This window comes from Heteronotia binoei, chromosome 5 (assembly GCF_032191835.1).
Source record: "Heteronotia binoei isolate CCM8104 ecotype False Entrance Well chromosome 5, APGP_CSIRO_Hbin_v1, whole genome shotgun sequence".
Classification (NCBI taxonomy): Eukaryota; Metazoa; Chordata; class Lepidosauria; order Squamata; family Gekkonidae; genus Heteronotia; species Heteronotia binoei.
Window position 1 is genome coordinate 75,823,300 of NC_083227.1, and position 16,925 is coordinate 75,840,224.

Sequence of the window (16,925 nt, forward strand, 5' to 3'; positions counted from 1 at the left end):
TGTTCTGCCTAGGATACCTTTTTTTGTTTCAAATGATTCCAATTACACTACCCCAATCTTTTTTCAAACAACTTAACAAGATAATTTCGGCTTTCATCTGGCAAAATAAAAAACCAAGAATTAAACTCAAGATTCTGCAAGACAGCAAGCTGAAGGGCGGCTTCGCCTTACCCGACTGGAAGCTTTATTATCGGGCTTGTTGCCTGGTCTGGGCAAGAGAATGGTTTCTGTTAGAAAATAAGAGACTGTTATTGCTGGAAGGTACCGGTCTAACCCGTGGTTGGCACTCATATATTTGGTACAAAATCCCTTCGGGGAAAAATGTTTTTTGCAGACATATAATTCGGAAGTCTATTCTTAAGACATGGATTGAAATAAAGAAAACATTCTATACAAAGGTACCCTATTGGGTATCACCAGTTGAAGCCTTTAAACACCCTAATACATATAACTGGGACTATAACTACAATTATGGTACTTTATTATACAACGCTCACAATTTAAGACTAACGGAAGACAACATCCAGGTAGATTGGTGGACTAAGATGCAAATTAACTCTAAATTCCAAGTAGATAAAGTAACGGGGTTTTATAGTAAATTAAATGAATTGGACATGATAATGCAAGACGAGCAGAAACTTATTTCAAAAATATATAATTGGATGCTACAGGAAAAAATGCAAGACGAATCAATCAAAGAGAGTTGGATAAAATGGCTTCAAGATTTTGGCTATAATATTGAATTGAAGGAATGGGACGAAATTTAGCGACAGAATATACGACTAACTAAATCAACTATATATAAAGAAAACCTCTACAAGATGGTGTACCGATGGTACCTAACCCCAGCCCGATTGGCCAAGATCTATACGAAATACTCCAACAAATGCTGGAAATGTGGCAGAATTAAAGGCACCCTTTACCACATATGGTGGCAGTGTAGCTACACAAAAAAATTTTGGGCCCAAATACATGATTGGTGTCAGAAAATTTTCAAATCTAGCCTCACTCATACTCCCGAATTATATCTACTGAGCATTGTTAAAGGGAAAATGTCTAAGACATCCAAGCAATTGTTGTTACATATAATCACAGCACCTTGATTATTATATGCACTATATTGGAAGGTCCCCAAAATACCTGACAAAAATGATTTTCTACTTAAGGTTTTAGAAGCTGCAGAGTTAGATATGTTAACCATGAGATTAAGGGGGGAAAACCTTCAGGATCATCAAAAGATCTGGGATCCACTGTATTCATGGATTAATAGTTTGGGAATTGACATGAGTAATCTGAAATGGAGTTGTAAATTTACCCCTCCAGCTCAGGGGGATGGGTGAAAGATCTTGATTGTAATGATTGTTGACAGTTCATATTTTCTTTTTTGTTTGTATATATGTGTTACACAATAAAAGCATATTTTAAGTGGAAAAAAAAATTAGTAGGCATTTATATTAACTAGCATTGGCAATAGGTATGTACCTACTATGGACCAGTGGATATTTTTTTCCTACCTAAAACAGGTAGATGTATGAGCTGAAACAAAAAGGAATAGCATATGGGTTAATATGTACAAGCCTGGAGTTCTGAGGAAAAACCTTTATTATGGGTTCCCTTGTTCACATGGTTTCTAATAATCTTGGTGAAGAATATCTTATAAGCATCAAATCATTTTTCTACAGAGCAACTTTTTCCTTTATCTGAGAACAAGGGGAAATACACAATGATTTGGATCTCATACAAGGACCTTGCAAGATCAGCACAAGGATCCTCGATCTTTCTGGCTCTCCTGTCCCCATAGTGACCATTTCTAGCCTTGGGAAACTTTATGTGGATTTGGGCAGCTCTGGGCAGAGCAACAGCTATGTAGATCAGAAGGGGAGTGGGTGAAATCTCTGCTGTCTTCTTTTTCCATGAGCATAGTTCTGCTCACACTATGGGCAGGATAGAGCGATCCTAACCTCCTCCTCATTGTAGCTTCCTGCCCCAGGAATGCAGCCCATTGCCTGCCAAGAGACAGTTTAACTATTCAGGTGTTAGTTGTAGCCCTCAGGTGTTACAAGAGTATATTTACATACATCCTCAAAGAGTTGTACCTCAAAAGAGTTTTGTTTTGCTTCCTCCAAGTGAGCCTGATGAATTGACTGATGTGAAGCTGTTGGTTCTGAACTTGGAATTAATACAGTCTTTTGTTTAAACTATGGCGCTTTTGCTGTTGACCTTGAATTAATATAGCTAACTGTTTTACAAGTATATTTACAGCAGTTGTAAATAAATTAGTTGGTAATGTGCAAATTAAATGTGCAGTTAGGTGCAGGTTTCCAGTTCATGAAGCATGTTCACAAGGCCCTTCAACATTAGAGGAAGATGGCTGTGTCATAAACATACCTCTTCTCCCATCCTTGCCTTTGTCCGCAGTGCCACTTTATATTATCTTCAGCCCCGTAGCCAGGATTTGAAGAATTGGGGGAGCCCTGATTTTTTTCAGGGGGCACATAGTGGCCCCAACCTCCATGGCCTTCTCTCCTACCACCGCTGAGGAGGAAAGCTGCCAGCTCACTGCCATACAGCCTCCCCCCTTCCCACAGCTGCCCCAAGGTGATCCCTTTCCACCCCTCTTCCAGCAGCTCTGGTGGGGAGCCACTCAGAGGTTTAGATACATGCCGCATGGTCTCCTGCCCTTACCTGTAGCATAATCCAGCTAGGCAAGCCCAAGGGGGTTGGGACAAGGGGGGTGGGGGGGGTGGAAGGCACCACCAAGTCACAACTGACTTCTGGGGCTACAAGAACTCCAATTCGGATTTCTTCCTATTGGAGGTCGAGCCGAGGCTGCCCAAGCACAGCTCCCACCCTCACTCGGGTGGCCAGCGAGACCAGGCCAGAAACCCCTGCAGGCGAACATCACCTCTCCACCGATCCTCAGCCCCGGACTGCAGCTGGGACCTCCACTTGTGTGTGCCAGCCTACCTTACCCTGCCCTGTCTGCAATGGAGCCATCCGTCCCCTACCCCCACCGCCCCACTTGAGGGCCAGAACGGCCTCTTCTTGCAGGCGCTCTCTAGCCCAACGTCAGCCCAACTGGAGCTTAACTTTCAGTCCTGGGCTTCAAAAGTGCCCGGTTGTTTCTGCTTGCTGAGGGGTCAGAGATATCTTCCAGCCCCTAAGCAAGCAGAAGCAACAGGGAGCTTAACATTCAGTCCTGTGGTTTCTGCTTGCTGAGGGGTCAGAGATTTCTTCCAGCCCCTAAAGAAGCAGAAGCAACAAGGAGCTTAACTTTCAGTCCTGGGCTCCGAAAGTGCTCCATTGTTTCTTCTTGCTGAGGGGTCAGAGAACTCTTCCGGCCCCTAAGCAAGCTGAAGCAACTGTGTACGATCACGTCCTCTAAGCAAGCAGAAACAACAGTGTATGATGAGGGCAGAATGGAGAAGGATGCAGCCCTGGCACTGGAGGCTGGTTAGGGGCCCCAAGTCAGGTGGCCCTGCCTAGCAGTCAGGGGGCTGTGCCCCCACAAGCCCCCTTGTAGCTATAGGCCTGATTATCTTAGCGATTCACCCAAATTTTCTTTTCTTTTTTTAAAAAAACCACTTTCCCCCAACCATTGTTTTAAAAATGTTTTCTAATTTTTTTTTTTAAAAAAACAACAGCAACAAAACCCAAAACCTTTTCTCCAACCATTTAGATCTGGGACCTAGCAGAAATCTGCCACTGCTAAAAGACTTGGGCTGCGGTCACATGAGCCATTTGTGCTAATATAGTTGCATTACCTTTGCACATTTAAAGAACACAATCATAAAATAACATCCGCCTTCCATGCCCCAGTTGTTGACATCCTGCTTTGCCTCACTTTGGAAGTGGAGTAATCAGGCACTGAGGAAAGTCTGGTATTTACAGATGCCAGTGCTTCCACTCCATATTTCCAGCTGAACTTGCAAAGTCAATCCATTTGACAAGTCTGAACCAACCTTCCTTCCTTCCTTCCTTCCTTCCTTCCTTCCTTCCTTCCTTCCTTCCTTCCTTCCTTCCTTCCTTCCTTCCTTCCTTCCTTCCTTCCTTCCTTCCTTCCTTCCTTCCTTCCTTTCTTTCTTTTCAGGTAGTGATTATCACATAAGTGCATAATCAATCAATATGGGCAAGTAGTTATTCTGGATCAGGAGTCCCCAGGGAACTCATTTCTGAGCAACAAAACCCCTCTCTCCTGTTTCTGCATCAGAGCTTTTCATGCTTGTCACAAGGAAAATGCACTGAAATCAATGGCAAAGCATTCCACCAAGTTGGGGCCAGGACTGAAAAAGCCCTGGCCCTTGTTGAGGACAGCCGGACCTCTTTCGGGCCAGAGATCACCAGCTGTCACAGAAAACCATAATTAGTACATACTGGTTAATAAACCAGCCACAACCTTAGCTTGAAATCCCCATTTGGTACCAACCAACCAACCAACTGTGCTTCGCTCCATCAGATGCATATGAAGGACACAATGAAGTGGATTTTGATCAAAACATAATACAGACCATGGTTTATTGTGGTGCCTTGTGGTGTGGTGCAGTGTTTGACACAGCCAAGCTAATAGTATGATCCTAGGCAGACTTAAGTTCCTCAAAGCCCATTGACTTCAATGACTAAGAATGGTGCTTTCTCTGCTTAGGACTGTATTGCAAGATCAATGCATCTTGAAGATATGTTGACAGTAGGAACTCAATGTTTAACATGATGCCACTATTATTATAGCATGGCTTTGCCCTATCATATATACTTCCAAGCAGCTGCTTTACTTTCCCTTCGTTTCACTCTGAACATAAATCGAGTTTCCCCTTGGAGAAGGATCAAGCTGAATAGACATATGAGGGAAAATGTTCCTAACTCCACATGTCATATTAACTTTTGTACTGAACCCCAGGCAGCAGTTAAGCATAATGAATGTTACTTTTTTATTTCTTCTGCCTCTAAAGGAAATGGTGAGCAGGCCTACTCCACAGCTGCAAATGACTTTCTATAAATCCAAAATCACACATAATTGCTTCTATTATAACCTTTAAACATCTGTATCCTGAGTTTCTCCTATATAAACATTAGCATTATTGCTGATACCATATTAATCCAGTTTCATCTTCAGAGTGAAATTTTTCTACTTTCCAGACATAACTCTCAGTTTGCCTGCATGAACATAACTTCCAGAACAGTGGCTGTCTTAGAGCCAAACTAGAGGCTGCTGGGGTAGCCATGTTTGTTTGTCTCTGTTGTCTACAAACAAAACAGAAATAGTCTAATTTTTACAGCTGAAGGTGCAGAGGAGTGTGGTGAGCTGAACTTTCCCATCCCTTAGACATATGTCATTGTGCTCCACTGATTCAGATTATTTTCTCTCAACGCCAGCTCATTTCTGGTGTGAGAGAAGGACTGGGAGAAAAAAGTGCCTCAGGTTTGTTTGTTTAGAAAAAAGCATGGGGAAGGTGGGGAAAGGGGAAAAAGCATGGGGAAGATGGGAAATTTTACTCCCTTTACCTACATTTAGTTTTGGTCGCAGAAATCTGAGCTCTCCACCATCCTACTTTATAACTGCAACAGTGCAGACCTATGAAGATACACTCTGCTTTCCCTTTCATGTCTACCTTGGCCCTCATAGTCTGCCATAAAAGCGAAGGTGGTTTATCGGCCCCTCCTAGACAAGCTGGCATAGCCAGCGATAGGCTGGGGGCCATCAGTAGCCAGTCCGAAAGGAGGAAGGGCTTATCTTCTGTCCCGGGCATCCGGGAGCTTGCTCTGGGCATGGCGTCGGGGCTATATAAGCCCCGCCCCCACCCAGAGGTACGCAGTTGCTTTCGGCTCTCTGGGAAGAGAGCCGCGTCGTTAGCTTCAGGCCGGCAGTGGAGCACGCGGCGGGCAGCACTTGTGAGGGGCATCTTCGCGGAGCAACAAGGCTGCCTAGGGTGCTGGGCACAGCAGTCCTGCCAAGCGCGCGAGCGGCGGCGATTTCGGGAGGCTCATAGAGCCCAGCAGTGCGAGGCCTCATTGCATTTGGTGATGGGCACAGTAGTTGGGCCCTGTGGACCTGTAAGGGGGACGTTCACTGGGGTGCCTGGGCGGGCATTCCCAGCCCCCCTCCCATTTTATTCATGGCTTGGGGAGCAGTGGGGGTTAAGGGTGGTCCCCCCTTTTTTCTCCCCCCCACCCCGGGCATCATATCAACAGTGTACGAGGGGGGTTCTCGTTTTGAGTGATTGACCCCAGCCACCTCCCCACCCCGCCCCCACCCCATATTCAGCCTACCCAACACAGCACTGTGGTTGGGTTAGTGGGGGTGGGTGTCCAGTTTTATAACTTTAAGGTCTAAGGGGAGGGGTCGCCTCTTAGTGGACAGGGCCATTTGGTCCAGGTGGGGTTTCTTCAGGGTGGTCAATATGGCTCCCAGAAAGGGCCAGGGCACCTCTAAGGGGAAGCAACCTGCCAGGCCCTCTAGGAGGCGGGGCCAACAACCCAGCCCCGCTGAGTTGTTTATTCCTTTCAAGGCATGTTCCGGGAGTGTGCAATGGGGTGGCGGACGCTGTATCTCGCCAACAGATAGAGCATTTTCGCCAACTTGCTCCAGAAGCAGACCCGTGGCCAGCACGAATGCCCCAGGAATTTTGGCAGCTTGGGAGGCTGAAGCCGGTAGGGCAATTCAATTAGCATTGGCAACGAGCACCCGAAGAGCTTACGAGAGGGCAGGATTACAGTTTCGGGTTTTTAGGAACACAGCTGGACTACTGGATAGCTAGCTGGTCCCTGCGGTGCACATCATGCAATTTTGCGTATATCAGAAGGAGAGAGGGTTGGGGCTTAAGTCAATTAAGGGTCAATTGGCAGCACTTTCCTTCATGAGTAAAGTGCAAGGGCTCCTCGAGAATGCGGGCGATTTTAGAATCAGGAAGATGCTTGAAGGTTGGGCAAGGAAGCATGGGCCACAGGCGGATACCCGGCAACCCCTATCCCCTTCGGTGCTGAAGGGGTTGTAAAGGGTCTGGCAGGGGAGTTGCTCCTCTTCGTTTGAGGCCGCATTGTTTCATGCTGCCTCTTTGGTGGCCTTTTTTGAGGCTCTGCGTATTAGTGAGTTGGTTGTACAGTCTAAGACTGACAATTCTAACCGGGCGCTGAGTGCCAGGGATGTCAGAATTGTACAGGGGCAAATTCTTTTGACGGTCAGGCGGTCCAAAATGGACCAGCATCAGAGGGGGATGATTATTACAATTGGCCAGTGTGTATTGCCAGAGTTGTGCCCAGTCAAGGCCTTGGAGCAGTATGTACAGCTCAGGGGGGAGGGTGATGGCCCCTTTTTTCGACATAGTGAGGGCCCCCCCTTACAAAATATCAATTTTGGGCTGTGATGGGTAAGGCATTGGCTGAGTTGGATTTGGGGGGTGTCAAGTTTGGAACACATTCGTTCCGGATTGGTGCTGCCTCCACTGCAGCAGTGATGGGCTACACGCCCTCCACCATACAGCATATTGGCCGGTGGAGGTCAGCAGCTTTTAAATTTTATGTGCGCCCGTTGGTCACTTAGGATGGTGCAGGAGCAGTTTGGTTGTTTGTTGCACGTTGGCATATTTCCGGGTTGTGACATTTTTCTGTTTTCCAGGTGCTGTGGCTCGTAGAGAGAAGCGTCGGATCCTCATCTGTGGGCACAGTATGGTGTTCTGGGCGGCCCATCACACCAGGAGGTCACCAGTGGGCACCAGCTGGGCCTCAGCGAGTGGGCAACGGTTGAGTGGCTGGGTTGCCGGGGCCTCTGTTGGCCGGGGATCATGCCACTGTTATTCCGGGGGAGGATGGCGCCTCCTCCTCACATCCTAGTCATACACCTGGGTGGTAATGACTTGGGATTCATGAAAGGGAAGGCCCTTTCTTTGCAGGCGCAGACGGATCTTTGGGCTATTAAGCGAAGATGGCCGGGCATTATTCTGGTGTGGTCTGCAATTCTGCCACGCAGGGTTTGGCGGTCGGCCCTTTCCCCCGGGGAGATAGAACGCGCCAGGCGCCTTCAACTGGGCCTTGCAGAAGGCCATGGAGAGTGACCTAGGGATATTCCTCCCCTATCTGGCCATACAAGTCGAGAATGCTGACTTGTATAGGCTGGATGGGGTTCATCTGTCTGAGTTGGGCAACCGGGCCTTTTTGGAAGAGCTTCAGCAGGGGTTGCGGTCGGCTCTGGGCCATCCGGTGGGCGCTAATGCCTAAGCAGAGGCTTGGCATTGGCGGTGGCAGGATGAGGTATTGGCTAGTGTTTTCAGAGGAGCCCCTATGGCTCAGCACGAGTTGCTGTGGGTGGTCTGTATGAACTGCAGATGGGCTGTACAGCTCAATGCAGGGAGTGCAGATCACCGCAAAGCCTCACCAGGGCAGATCTTTCCATGAGGGATTGATGCTAGCGGAGGTGAGCTTTGGGCCTGGCTGCTCAGCACCAGTCAGAATACTGGGCTTGTGCTGGGGGCAGGGTGGCATACCCTCCCAGGACAAGGCGGGGTCATGGGGCTGACCCCAGGGCTTGTCCTGTTAGGCCATACCCCTTGCCATTCTTGTTTGCTCAAGTTTGTTTCTATCACACACTGCTATGGCGACGCCAACCTATCGCCTCCTGCCTCAGCGAGGGCAGCTACATATACATTAGTCTCTTCGGGGTTCTAAATATTTGGGGAATTTCTTCTGTTCCACTGAGGGCTGGCATTCATTTCTAGCGCCACTTTGAAGCTCTGGCCTTGCCTGAATTTCCTGGAGCTTCAAATTATACATTCTCTCCTCATGTTCTCTGGTCTCTCTTTCTCCCTGTAGTTTAGCCATTTGAATCTCTCTTTCTCTGTCTTCTCTTTCTCTGTTTTCTCTCTCTACCTCTAGTCTAGCCATTTGGATTTCTTTTTCTGCTTCTATTTTGGCTAACTCTAACTGTAATTTTATAGCCTCAGTGTTCTGACTAGGATTCTCCTCAGGAATCCCTCCCTGTGCTTGTCCATCCCCAGTGGCTGTAGTTGTTCTCTTTGGTGGTGCCATTTCTGATAGAATTTTTTCCCAAACTGCCTTTATTTCTATACTGCAGTGTCCCTTTGATGGCTATGTGTCAGGGTGATATTTATTTTTGGGTTTTAGATTCGAAATCCCACTGCTGCCACCACTTATTACACACTGCTATGGCGACGCCAGCCTATCGCCTCCTGCCTCAGCGAGGGCAGCTACATATACGTTAGTCTCTTCGGGGTTCTGATACAGTATATGAGCAGGGGACCACTGCAGATTTAAAGTCTTTCCCAATCACACAGGCACCAGAGAACGTAACAGCAAACTATAGTTCTTTATTTACATAATAGGCTTTAACTGGGGGATGGGAGGCTACTTTGTATCTTGTAGAAATAACATTTGCTATACAGTATGTCGGCTAGACCCTCCAGCAATGCTCTGAGGTATTTCAGGGTACACAGTTATTAATCCACTCTCCTAAACTTTAATCAGGCTGGCCTCTTGGGCTTTGAGTGCCTGGTCCCTCGAGTCATCTGGTTTGACAAGCCCCAGCTCTCCTGACTCCCTCAGACCCACGGCTCTCCCTCAGCCACCTTATGAACTCTTAGGAGCAGTGTATCATATGTCTGTGACCACTAAGATCTTCCACTTAGACACTCTCTGTTACCTTCCTCTTCCTTAGAGGACACTCGTGACCTAGAGATAAGCCTCACGCTCAGCCACCTGGCTGATTTCACAGAGTGTATATAGAGCTTCACTTCACACCAAGCCTCTCTCACACACTCTCAGTCCAACTCTCCCTTTCCGACTGTTTTTTTCTGACAGTTAACCTCTAAGCCGTTAGCTGTCACTCAGGACTTGAGAGTTCTGAGCACCTCTGGCTCCACCTTTGGGTCATATGACTCAGGGCTCTCTGAGTCCTCAGCTTCTCCATTAACCCTTTGATTCCGTCACAGTTTCCAATAAAGCGGCCCGGTTTTATCCAACACACTGTGTCAGCCTCTTCATTCCGACTGGGGTGGGTGGGTGGTGGAATGCTCTCATGCTACAAAGCCTATTTTCTCCTTCAGCGGCAAACAGAGTGATGACATGCTTGAAGGAAGCTGCAGCTCCACTCATATAGTAAAATTGAACTAAAGGCTGAACTGCAATAATTTTTGCCACAAAGCTGCTGCCTGAGCTTGGATGAGCAGAAATACCTTCTCCAGCCCCATGTGCCAGCCAGTCTCTTTGAGCTGATGTTATTTAAATGTAAGAACTAGGACTGCCCAGCTGCAACCCAGAAATTCTCCCTTTAACTCTCAACCTGCCACTGCACTGGAAAATGGGAAAGCTATGGCTTCTCTTGACTGTTCTGTCCCTGGTCCTTTGATCTGCTTCTTTCTCCGGCTTTGCACACATCTGGATGATTTGTTGTAAGAATAAAAGGAAGGAGAAGAGAATGATATAAGGTATTGTGGCAGAAGGGGCCTGGTCTGGTTTGCAGACCCTATTCCACCCTGCCCTCCAAGTTTTTTTTCAACACTTGAAGAGGCTTTTCTCTCTCTCCAGTAACTCACCACCACCACCTGACCTTTGTATGGAACTGCCTGTTAAGAGAGTCAGGATTCCCAGCTTCCCTTCAAAATTCTGAGGCCTTGCCTCTGGATCTCCCACTGACCATGTCTGGTCACCACAGGGACCATTTATCACCTTGTACATCCTTGGAGAAATAACCGCTTGCCAACTGCCTGCCTTCCCCCAGCACTCCTTTTAAAATAGTGTGTTCAGGAAGTGGAGGTTTATGTGGTACAGACAACCACTACCAGCATCAAAAGTTATATAGTATTTATTAAAAAGAAAATGTTCACAAGCATACTTTTAGCACAGCACCAGATTGAGAAATTGGTAAAACATAATTCATCTGTCCCTCTCTCTATACATGCCCTATCAGATATTAAAATAGAATAAGCTCCTTAGCTGAGAAAGTTACAGATCTCTACAGAGTTTTAATTACCTTGAAGCTTCCTTCAGCTTTCCAGGACAGCACATGGTTAATGGCTGCCTTAGGAGTTTTGTTGCACCACCCAAAGAAAGAGACCTCCTCCTTGCTGCAAGGAGTTTTTATCATTTCCCCTTCCCCTCCCACTGACTTGGGCAGACCCAATCAAGGAGGCGTGTCCTGATTTTTCCATAAATTTCTTTCCTGGGGATTATTCCTAAAGACTTTCTAGTCTAAAGTCCTCCAAACCTCTGTTCCCTGCTTGTAGAAGGGGAAAAGTGTGACCTACCCATTATCGTTCCTGCTAGATCTATTACCATTTGTATGAAGGTGGGTTGAGCTATGCCTAGAAAGCAGTTGAACTGATTTCCTCCTCTTTTTGCCTGTTCTCTGCCCAGACATTTTTTTAAAAAAAACTTTTAAAATTCAGAGTGAAGACTTTTCTCATTTCAAACCTCCAAAGAACAAAATGCATTTCTTCACAGATAGTATGGGTCCCCTTGGAGGCGAAAGGTGGGGCAGAAATGAAGTAAAATGTGCATTTGTGTGTACTACCATGGGAGAGGTAGACAAAGCATCCAGGGGCAAACAGGTTGAAACAGCTGCATGTGCCTCAACTGCTTAATCAGCACTAAATTGAAAGGTATTTTCCAGGCAATAAGTATAGAAATTGTAGGAAGAAGCAAACTTACACCTCGAGTTCATGCTTCTATTTGGATGCTGCATAAACTCCATAGTGACTTCCCATAGTGACATTTGAAACTACTCACCACATACTGATTAAGACCTGAGACTTAGGGTTGCCAGTTCTAGCTTGGAAAATTTGCAAATATATGAGGGTTTTACCTGGGGAAGGTCAAGTCTGAGGAGGGGAGGGAGTTTAGGATGGATGTGATGTCACAGAACCCATACTCAAAAACTACCATTTCCTGCAGGGGAACCAATCACTGTGCTCTGAAGACCTCCATCTGGAGGCCAGCAACTCTCCTGTAACTATGTAATCACTACATTCCTAAACTAATGGCCCCCATGTGTACAGTGAGTACTTTTACATGTTACAATGGTAAGAAGGAGAAAGCACCAGAGAGAGGCCATTTTAGAAAAAAGCAGAGGCCACACACATAGCAGCACAGACAAAAACTGGATCATGGAAGAAAAGAATGTAGCACTTCTATGGAAGAGCTAAAAAGCTGAAAGTGCTCTTGCCATTGAGTGCCTACACAGAAGAAACAGCTAGTCCTTGGTACTACATCTACATGGATTTTTGGTTCTTGGAATGAAAAAAAAAAGATGAAGAAGCACTCCAATGAAGCAGTCTCTTTATCCAAAAGTGTCCATTTATTGGGGATTTCATGGGAAATGAAAGGGAAAGTGAAAAGAAGTTTTCTCATCTCCCTCCAGCAATGTTTTCTAGTAAACTCTTTGTTTAACAGTCTACAAAAGGCAAGGTCACCTTTGCGCTATGCAGCTGAGTAAATATATACAGTCAAGAGGCACACATGTGAAGGATGGACATAATATGCCTCTTCGGTAGCTTTAGCAGGGGTGAACTAGAGAGAAAAGTCCAGTTACTTTAGCCTATATGAAGGGCAGCTGTTTCTCTGAGGACTCATACAGAGGTATAAAAATGACAGCATCCTCAGCTGGGACTTCTCTAGCCTGACACCATCTGCTAAAGATTTTTTTAAAAATTCAAATACACAATTAAATTAAATGAACAGACCCTCCAGATACATTTTTAAAGAAAAATAAAGCCCAACATGACTTCTGAGACAAAAGGTTATGTTTGCTAAAACCCTGAAGGTAGAATAAATGGAGCAACAGGCTATGTATACCATGGTACCCTTGAATGCCTCCTTCATTTCAAAAAATCTTGGCTCAGCAGAGCAGAGGAGGCAAATACACGTAACAGTGTACTATTCAGGTTTATGTAAAATAACATATAAAGCACAGGGGTGGGAGAACACCACCCTAAAGTCAGCAAAACCAAAGAGCTTGGAATACCCCATATAGCAGATTCCCCACCAACAGCCACAACTGAGTAGAAGCAGCATTAATACAAAGCATGCTTTCTGAACAAAGTAATAAGATCTTATCTGCAAGCTGATCTCATGCCTTTATTCAGGCTGATATTCCCTTGGGAGGTAGAAACCACAGACCCACCAGAAAAACATTTTAAAAAATTAAAGCTAGCCCTTGCTAGTAGACCTGCCCAAACACTGTTTTCACAAGATTAGCTCACTTCCAACTCCCTGGTACTATTTTTGGCATCCAAACCTACCTACATCTGCCAACTCTTCTTAAGTGACAGTTCACTGAAATTCGCTCTTGTTTTACAGCTACTACATTTTGCTGTAATGGTTTCAAGACTATGTTGGGTACTTGGACAATTTATTCACATTTCATCAATCAAGTGTCACTTTTTGACAGGGTAGCTAAAATTCCAATAGAATCTAAGAGGGCTTTGTTAGAAAGAGTCACCATACAATAACCAACTTTGAGAATTATTATAAGACTAGAGATATACCACCAGTTTGCTAAAACCCTGCCAACAGTTTGTATATTAGAATACTATGATATTACAATATTGTTACATTACAGCAAGAGGAATTGTGAGGACTCATGGGAGGAATGGAGCCTCCTGCAGCCAGCCGCGTCGCGGCTTGGCTGCAGGGGAAATTCCCCCCCCCCCCGAAGGAGAGCGGACGTTTTCGGTGCGCTTCCAAGCGCGTCTTGAGGAGGCAGGGCTGTGGAGGCTGTTCTGTAGCCTCCTCGTCGCGTCCCTCAGTCCTCTCGGCGAACTTGGCTCTCCTGCCCACCCTGTTTGTTATGTAGGCAATTGCTGGTCGCCTCTTTTGTTGAGGGGCCGGGTAGGAATTTTTTATTCCCCGGCTGTTTGGCTGTTGACTGGGGGGTGTTTTTTGCCTACCCTGCATAGCATATCAGTGGATTGAGGAATTGGCTTCGGGTTGGTGCCTTCTGTTTAGATTGGTCACTTTTTAGGGCAGGTTTTTCGGGGTTTACGGCACCATGCGGCCTGGGGAGGACCGGTTAGCCTCCCCCTTTTGGGGAGTTAGGGGTCTGGCAGGATCAACCTTTGGTGTGGCCCGAGGTGTGTGAATGCAGACTGTCCTGGAGACTCGATTGGATGGGTGCCTTTCGCTGAGACTCGCGTCTGGTGTTTGGGCCCTCCGGTGCGAGCCTCCCTGCTGGGCCTGCCTGGAGGGAGCTGTAGTACACAGCTCCGGCTGGGGGGCCGGGTCTCTCGCCCGCTAAAAAAGGCAGGGGAGCGGTCCGAGGAGACCCCTGGCCCTGACCTGGCCGCAGTTCGGTTGCCCTTGCCATTGCTGTGTTATTCAATAAAGTGGCCCATAGTTTCACCAATCTAATTGTGTCCGTCTCTTTATTCCGACTTGGGGGGCAAATATCCAATTCCCCATACCATTTCCAACTTTCCTTAAGTCCCCTGGCTGTCTTCCGCTCCAACTTTTGTGTCCATGCACTGACCCACCCCCTTTTCCTCCATCGGCTTCCCCACACTCACTCAGTGCTCCTTCACTTCAACTGCTTGGCCAGCCTTGAGAAGAGAGGAAAGAACTTCCATTCTCACATACACTGGCTCTGTTCTTGTCATTTGAGAATGATAAGTCTTCTGACTGGTGTAAAGTGCTGTGGGAAATCTCTCAAAAGTTGCATTGCCTTTTACCAAGCATCTTGTTCTATGTATATTGTCTATGGAAGGACATTACACCCTTCTCCAGATTCCCTGATACATTGTTCAAAAGGCTGGTAAGATTTTCCTGCTCTGATAACCTAAAACAGCTTTTGAGATCTTGAAAGGAGTTTTTGTCACATCTCTGGTATCAGAGACTATTTTGTCGCATGATGTCTGTGCTTGCAGATAATTCTCATTCAGCTTCAGATGCTTCAGCAACATCTAAAGTTCCTTTAACTGGCCTGAATAAAAGAAGAGGCTGTCACACTGAAAATATCAGAAGAGCCTATCAAAAGCCTCTCACTTTGGTGCCTAATGGAGGTCTTGTTATTAGAGCACGTTTGCAGCTTAAATTGCAGCTGCTTAACAATAGCTTTATGTAAGCATATATGATGATCGACAAGCAATGGTTCACTAGTGCACAGTTTCCCCATATTGTTCATTTACAGGAAATAAACATTTCAGGAAAAAGAGGGAAAGAAGGCAAAACAAGGAGGCTCCATCCTTATCTTGTTTCCCTCAGGGCTGCCAAAAGCTGACACTACTTCTAACAAAGGCTGAATTCACACATCCATAGTTGTTGTTTTGCATTAGCATGCACCTCCTGGATCTTCCTATCATTGATCATAGCAAAGTTTCCCTTGAGACCCACCCCCCTTCACATTCAGAAGAACAAATTAAAGATGTTCAATTGGAACAGGTATATTACTACCATCCATCAGCAGTACCTTGTCAGGCACACAGAAGCCCCAGAATTTTGTATCCACAGTCCAGGGATGGCCAAACTTGCTTAACATAAGAGCCACATAGAATAAATGTCAGATGTTTGAGAGACACAAGGAAGGAAGGCAGATGGGGGAGGGAGAGGGAGAAAGAGGTGGAAAGAAAGCAACTTTAACTTTAAATGCATTGTCCAAGCTGCTGGCTGGCTTGCAGAAGTGATTGCCTTCTCCAAGCCGACTGATGGGGCAGTGAGAGCTTTGAGAGACACACAATATGTGCGAAAGATCCACATGTGGCTCCTGAGCCACAATTTGGTCACCCCGTCATAGTCCATCCTTCATCATGGTTCTAGCTCCCCTCCTCCTCCTCTTCGTGTATACATCTTTCTCTCCTCTGCCCTTTACTTTCTGAAGTATCTGTTACTGACAAATGGATGAAGCGGGAAAAACAGGCTTTTACCTTGTGGATGAGGCTGGAATCTCCCTGGTTACTGTCTTCATCTCCAGAACTTTTGTGTTCCTCATCTGATGTGACATCCTCAATGGGAATCACAGAGATAGGGCACACTTTGTAAGGCTCTGTGTAGGCACTGTGAACAAAGAGAACAGGTTATCCTATGGACACTGTCATGGATATTAATACTAACTTTGTTGTTTGTGGCAAGTTTAGTAAATGTGAATTTGGATTGCCATCTTTATTATCTCTGTGCAAGGGCTAAGCCCCATGTTATCTATCCATCTATCCAAATTCCAAAGCAGATAAGCTTAAGAACATAAGAACATAAGAGAAGCCATGTTGGATCAGGCCAACGGCCCATCAAGTCCAACACTCTGTGTCACACAGTGGCAAAAAATGTTATATACACACATACACTGTGGCTAATAGCCACTGATGGACCTGTGCTCCATACACTGTGGCTAATAGCCACTGATGGACCTGTGCTCCATACACTGTGGCTAATAGCCACTGATGGACCTGTGCTCCATATTTTTATCTAAACCCCTCTTGAAGGTGGCTATACTTGTGGCCGCCACCACCTCCTGTGGCAGTGAATTCCACATGTTAATCACCCTTTGGGTGAAGAAGTACTTCCTTTTATCCGTCTTAACCTGTCTGCTCAGCAATTTCATCGAATGCCCACGAGTTCTTGTATTGTGAGAAAGGGAGAAAAGTACTTCTTTCTCTACTTTCTCCATTCCATGCATTATCTTGTAAACCTCTATCATGTCACCCCGCAGTCGACGTTTCTCCAAGCTAAAGAGTCCCAAGCGTTTCAACCTTTCTTCATAGGGAAAGTGCTCCAGCCCTTTAATCATTCTAGTTGCCCTTCTCTGCACCTTCTCTAAAGCTATAATATCCTTTTTGAGGTGCGGCGACCAGAACTGCACACAGTACTCCAAATGAGACCGCACCATCGATTTATACAGGGGCATTATGATACTGGCTGATTTGTTTTCAATTCCCTTCCTAATAATTCCCAGCATGGCATTGGCCTTTTTTATTGCAAACGCACACTGTCTTGACACT

At 46.1% G+C, this 16,925-nt stretch overlaps 1 protein-coding gene across 1 annotated transcript in view; it reads right to left on the bottom strand.

Moving 5' to 3' along the window:
* Positions 1-16,925, bottom strand: part of FGD5 (FYVE, RhoGEF and PH domain containing 5) — a 272,449-nt gene that overhangs the window by 128,599 nt on the left and 126,925 nt on the right. The window contains exon 3 of the mRNA XM_060239650.1: positions 15,858-15,987. Within this exon, the coding sequence (XP_060095633.1) occupies positions 15,858-15,987 (130 nt within the window). The remainder of the gene's footprint in view (positions 1-15,857; positions 15,988-16,925) is intronic.